The sequence below is a fragment of the Phyllobates terribilis genome, unplaced genomic scaffold (assembly GCF_046119375.1).
Source record: "Phyllobates terribilis strain yellow unplaced genomic scaffold, ASM4611937v1 Scaffold_3__8_contigs__length_932513732, whole genome shotgun sequence".
In the NCBI taxonomy this organism is placed as follows: Eukaryota; Metazoa; Chordata; class Amphibia; order Anura; family Dendrobatidae; genus Phyllobates; species Phyllobates terribilis.
The window spans coordinates 31,834,775-31,840,907 of record NW_027362763.1 but is presented as its reverse complement, the minus strand read 5'-3'; the positions used below and the strand labels follow the sequence as shown (position 1 = coordinate 31,840,907).

At 44.4% G+C, this 6,133-nt stretch overlaps 1 protein-coding gene across 1 annotated transcript; it reads left to right on the top strand.

Annotated features, from left to right (window-relative positions):
- Positions 1-3,146: 3,146 nt before the first annotated feature.
- LOC141258414 (olfactory receptor 2A7-like) lies at positions 3,147-4,094 on the top strand. The gene has a single exon (XM_073673414.1). It carries the CDS (start codon positions 3,147-3,149, stop codon positions 4,092-4,094), a length of 948 nt encoding a protein of 315 aa, XP_073529515.1.
- The last annotated feature ends 2,039 nt before the right edge of the window (positions 4,095-6,133 follow it).

The following is a 6,133-nucleotide window of genomic DNA, read 5'->3' as shown; positions in this document are numbered from 1 at the left end:
AAAGACCGCTCAGACCAATCCAATTCAGCCGCTAAGGTTCTGAACTGGATGGCATAGTGGCTGGCGGTAACCGAACCCTGGACCAATGCAAGAAGCTTAAGAGCCGTATCATGCGTGACCTGAGGACCTAGGAAAACACTCTTTAGGGCATTAAGAAAGATACCGGCATTAGCCACTACCAGGTCATTGCGCTCTCACAGAGGGGTAGCCCACTCCAGAGCCCTGTGGGAGAGTAACGAGATGACATAACCCACTTTGGCCCTTTTGGAGGGGAACCGTGCCTCCATCATCTCCAATTGAATGGAGCATAGGTTAATAAATCCTCTGCAGAATCTGCTGTCACCAGAATTTTTTTCCGGGAGAGCAAAACGGGGTAATGGAGCAATTGCAGCTGCCGCAGCATTTACCGCAGCCGAGTTAACCAGATTGGCTGCTTGAGAAGCCGCCTGGGTAGCTACTGTAGTGATATTAGCTACCGAGTCAGCTTGTTCCAGAGTCCTAAGTCTGGCCTCAAGTTGCTATATATAGCACTGCAGTTGCTGGTTGTCAGCCATGTTCGGCAAGACCCTGGTGCTCTGATACTGTTAGGGGGATGGTTGCAAACAACTTTATTAAATAATGGAAAGCAACCGAACCTGGGGTCCGCGATTCAGCCTGGTGGACTGCGGCCGAACACCTTTCGGGTGAGAAGGTAAAACAATCAATTTAAATAATAATCCCCTCCGTGTTACTGCACACCGGAACAGGAATAGGGATTCGCACTATCTCCGTTAACTGCACGAGAGATGTGCGATAAATAATGTATCTGTAGTCCTGTTACAGCACAGGGACTATACAGTTGGCGCTAGGATGCGTGTGTGACTCACGCCGGCAAATACGTGCTCCCAGCCGGCATGCTACTGGACTAAGGAGTATCTCTCCGCGTGGCTTACAGGTGGTACCGGGAATAGGTTATCTGCAGACTGCTCGGGGTGTAAGGCGACCCCTTTGTCGGAGCCAGACTGTCAGAGATGAAGCTACCTGCCTATTTCATCTAAGCCTGCCTATTTCCACTAAACCTGCCTGCCAGAAACTAAAGCACACGTGGAGCCCAAGAGACCAAGCGTCCACACAACACCATCACAGCTCAATGATCAGAGCGCGCCGCCATGTTTGTGGGCGGGCTTGTTAAAAATTAAGCCCTGCCCACCGTCGCACCATTGGTGACGTCACCCGCGACCAATCAGGCGGTGCCAGGTCACCGGATCAGCTGACTCCCAAACCACCAATCACGGTCCGCCATGTCACGGGCATGCTCAGTACAGAGAATCCTGGACTTAGGCTTTAGCAGCCCTTTCTCCCTCCGCAACCTATCCTTCATGTTGCTGGGAACAAAGACCCAAGAGACAACCTGTACATCTCGTGCACCAGCTAGGTGTTGGGACTGATGATGATGCTGAGCAGCATCAGCCCCAGCTGGACTGGAATGGGAAACCACAGAATCCACTTATGGTTCTTAACCCATTTCAAATCCAGCAAATGACTAACCCTCAGCAACACAAACTTTGGGGAAATAATTATTGAAGGTGACTAATATGAATTTCAAAAGAATTGGTCATCTCAAATGATGTGGATTTCAAGTTGAAAAGTCATGGATTCGCTCATTTGAAACAAAGTAAATCAGATCCACTATCCATGCAGTTTATACATTCGATTTTGAGCTGCATTTTTCTATTTAGAATGTTCAGTAACAAGTAAATTAGATTTTCCATGAGTAAATTCAAGCTATTCAAGTGTAACTTTACAGGTGCAGCCTTCTGAATCATATTGCCATAGTGTTAGATCCCACTTGGTGAGGTGGATCTTCAAAGCCCTTGGTTTGGAAGAGTCGTTGGAATGCAAAATGGACTGAAGACATTGGTGCAGCCGACGGGCACTTTAAAATTTCAGAAGCAGAAGTGACTGGATGGAAAATTAGTGCATCACTGGGTAGAGCAAAACTAACGCGATGAAGCAGTGATATAGTAGAGATGAGTAGGTCAGATGATGCTCAGAGACATTGTAAAGTTGGATACGTCCAGAGGCACTTAGACTCCAATTCATCAAAGCAATCAAGCCAGAATTTTTGAGTAAAATGCTATGAAAAGCATAAAAATGTTTATGGAATGCAGCTTTTGGCATTTTAATGCGAGTTTAAGCCAACTCCATCAAAATGGGTGGAGATGTGTCAACACAGTGGCATTATGGGGTATATCTATGCCTGCCCATCTACCCATCTAATTCATGATGAGCTGTGCTGTATCGTACACCACAAATCTTACACTAGTCTTTGACTTCCTGACTCCAGCACGCCACCTCATCAAGGCCAGTGTGAAGAACGCTGGTCTTGATAAATTAGGGCGCTTGTGTCAATGGAACTGAGACCAGCGATGTAGAAGAGTTGGACAAGTAAGAAACCACACTGAGGCAGTATAGCATCATTGAGTAAGTGAGGAGCCACAGAAGGGTGTGGTGATCAGAAGAAATAGCTTCAGGCATCAACTACTTGAATTCTCAGGTAGAGTCACGCTGCCTGCAAAGGGCTAAATGGCGCAAGTAAATGACATCACCAGAGTGTGTGCATAGAGGAGTAGAAACAGACGGCAATTGCAGAGGAAAGATACATTGGATCCATGAAAGGTGAGTACATGGCACCATCCATATGTTCTCCGTGAAGAAAGAGATCAAATGTGATGTGAACAGAGTCAACGTCCACATCTCTATTCGTAGTTCCGTTGTTTCCGTAGTTCTGTTGATTTCTTCCAATTTAATGGTAGGAGTAAAACTTCAAACATTATTTTTTTTTACCAGTCAAGCTGAATAACTAATTATTATTGATAACAATTATACTTATGTACTCTGAAAATAAAGAAAGTTATAAATTTTAATTGATTGTGTTGGCACAAAACATCACTTCCTCATTGGTGCAGACTTAACTTCTCACGAGTTTACATGGAGTGTATCTCTTGATTTCCTCTATGTTCAGTTTTTGATCTGTACACTTAATAATATTATTATTATTGTTTGGTTTTTTTGCTTTCTCCGAGGATTCATTCACCAGTCCATATACTCTGATGCATTTGTATCTCGATGCTCTGTAACAACAGACCTTACTATTCTGAGGCAACATGAAGAACAAGACCCTGGCAACTGAGTTCATCTTGCTGGGCTTCTCCACAGACTTCAGCATCAACTTGTTCTTGTTTGTGTTGTTTCTTCTCGTTTATGTTACAACCGTCGTTGGAAACAGTCTTATTATACACGTTATAATCATCAACCCTCAGCTGCACACCCCCATGTACTTCTTCATCAGTAAGCTCTCCTTCATAGACTTATGCAACTCATCTTCTGCTGTACCCAAAATGTTGAAGGACCTTCTGTCTGCTCATCGGACAATATCCTTGGTGGCTTGTCTCATCCAAGTCAACACTCTGCTACTCATGGGGACCACAGAGTGTCTGCTTCTAGTCCTCATGGCCTATGACCGATGCCTGGCCATATGTCTACCTCTCCATTACCATGTTCTGATGAAGTGGAGTATGTGCCATAGATTTACCGCTCTGATTTGGATATTCGGTCTGTTGCTCATCATTCTCCCATCGTTACTTATGCCAGTAGCCTTATGTAATCCTAACCAAATCAACCACTTCATGTGTGAATCTCTGGCGGTATTACACTTATCATGTGATAGAAATTACAGCAAGGAGTATGTGATCTTTTTACTGAGCTTTATTACTATTCTCCTCCCCTTCACCTTTATTGTTATATCTTATGTCTGTATAATTATCTCGGTGTTAAAGATCCATTCTGCAGAAAGAGCGAAGGCTTTCTCTACTTGTACCTCTCATTTGACTGTTGTAGCCATGTACTTTGGAACAGGTATGGTCACATATCTTGGACCATCACAGGAGAAGTCTTCAAACCAAGGAAAATATGTCTCCATTTTCTATGTTATTATTGCTCCCTTACTAAATCCACTCATTTACAGTCTGAACAATAGGGAGGTGAAGAAAACATTTGCAAAGTTAAAGACGTGTCCACCGTTACTTTTGCTCAGATTTCACGAACAATTGTAATTCTTAATGAGTCAAGTTCAATGTCATATTGCAACAAGCAAATAAACCCCTGACTGCAATTCACATAGCAATAATTGGGTGGCTATTAGTGTTGAGCGAGCATGCTCGACACTGCTCGGTACTCGCCCGAGCATCTCACTACTCGGGATGTTCTGCGAGCACCGAGCATTTCCGGGTTACTCGGGCGGGAGCTCGGGTGTCCGCCCTGCACGTTTGGCGCTCTTTACAGAGCCAATGAACATGCAGGAATTGCCAGCCAGTCACTGGAATGCCGCAGCCATGTTGGTTGGGGGCATTACAGTGATTGACTGGCCGCACAGCGTCACCTCGAGTATTTAAAACCGGGCGCCGCCATCTTAGACACAGTCGCCCGGGATCAGACGGTGTAGGGAGAGTGCTGCTGAGTTAGGGAGAGATATATAGTGCGAAATAGGTAGTGTAGGGTCTCTATAGCCTGCCAAATCAAACAAACAGTCCTTCTGAGGACTAATATCCATCCCAGATATCAGGCAGGCAGGCAGGCTGTATAGGAGACACAGTGGTTATACCAGCAAACGCTGCATTACAGTCCTCTGTGCTCCTGCTGGTCAAATTGCTAGACTAATCCCCCGGTCTCAGGGGCCAGGAAAAATCCTTTTTTTTCATCTAAATCCTGTATTTATTTATTTTCCTCAGTCAGACTATACAAATACGCGTCTTATTAACCTTTTGGTATTCCCCCCCCAAAAAAAAAAAATTGAGTGTGTCTGTGACTGTTCAGACACCAATATATCTGTTTAAAAGAGTCTGGTGTAGGCCACATAACTATAACTGTGGTTTTGCAGTTCCACGGATCAAATCTCTGTGTTATCCAGCTTTTGCCGCTTTTCCGTAAAAAAAAAAACAGTAATAGTGTCTCCCTGACTGTTCAGACATCAATATATCTGTTTAAAAGAGTCTGGTGTAGGCCAGATAACTAGAACTTTGGTTTTGCAGTTCCACAGGTCAAATTTCTGTATTATCCTGCTTTTGGCATTTTTTCCGTAAAAAAAAACTGTAATAATGTCTCCCTGACTATTCAGACACCAATATATCTGTTTAAAAGAGTCTGGTGTAGGCCACATAACTATAACTGTGGTTTTGCAGTTCCACAGTTCAAATCTTTGTATTATCCTGCTTTTGGCATTTTTACGTAAAAAAAAACAGTAATAGTGTCTTGCTGACTGTTAAGACACAAATATATCTGTTTAAAAGATTCTGGTGTAGGCCAGAGAAATAGAACTTTAGTTTTGCAGTTCCACGGTTCAAATCTCTGTATTATCCAGCTTTTGGAATTTCTTCCGTAAAAAAAAACAGTAAAAGTGTCTCCGTGACTGTTCAGACTCCAATATATCTGTTTAAAAGAGTCTGGTGTAGGCCAGATAACTAGAACTTTGGTTTTGCAGTTCCACGGTTCAAATCTCCTTTTCATTACCCTTTTTTCATTGATAGTGCGAGTGTAAGCTATTTTACTTCATTTACAATGGGCAAGGCGCGTGGCAAGGGTCGTGGAACTGGACGTTCTGGTGATGGTGCGTGTAGAGGACGGGGCCGTGGCCAAGGTGAAAATGTGCCACAACCAACAGCCACATCTTCTCACTCCCACTTCTTGACCAAATTACTAGGGAAGCACACTACAACACCAGTATTGCGAACTGATCAGTGTGAACAGGGCACCACCACCTCTGGTCTGTCTTCCACACGGTCAAGTTTTAGTAGCTGTGAGTCTCGACCGCATACTCCTCCTCACCCTGATGCTCCTTCCTCCCACCATGCCGAGTGTCGTCAGACAGCAACTGATCCCACAATTGGACACTCTGAAGAGCTGTTCACTGGTCCATTTCCAAATTTGTGCCCCTCACCTGCTCCGCTTGAAGTGGTGGAAGAGGAGATCCCATGTAGCGATGCCCAAATATTTGAACAGCCACAGGAAGTCGACGCTGGCAATTTGTCACAAGAGGTGGACGATGATGAGACACAATTGCCGCGAAGAGAGGAGGAGGATCGTGGTGCGCAAGTGG

Coding starts and splice junctions, on each gene's coding strand:
- LOC141258414 (XM_073673414.1), top strand. CDS start 3,147: ATGAAGAACAAGACCCTGGCAACTGAGTTCATCTTGCTGGGCTTCTCC.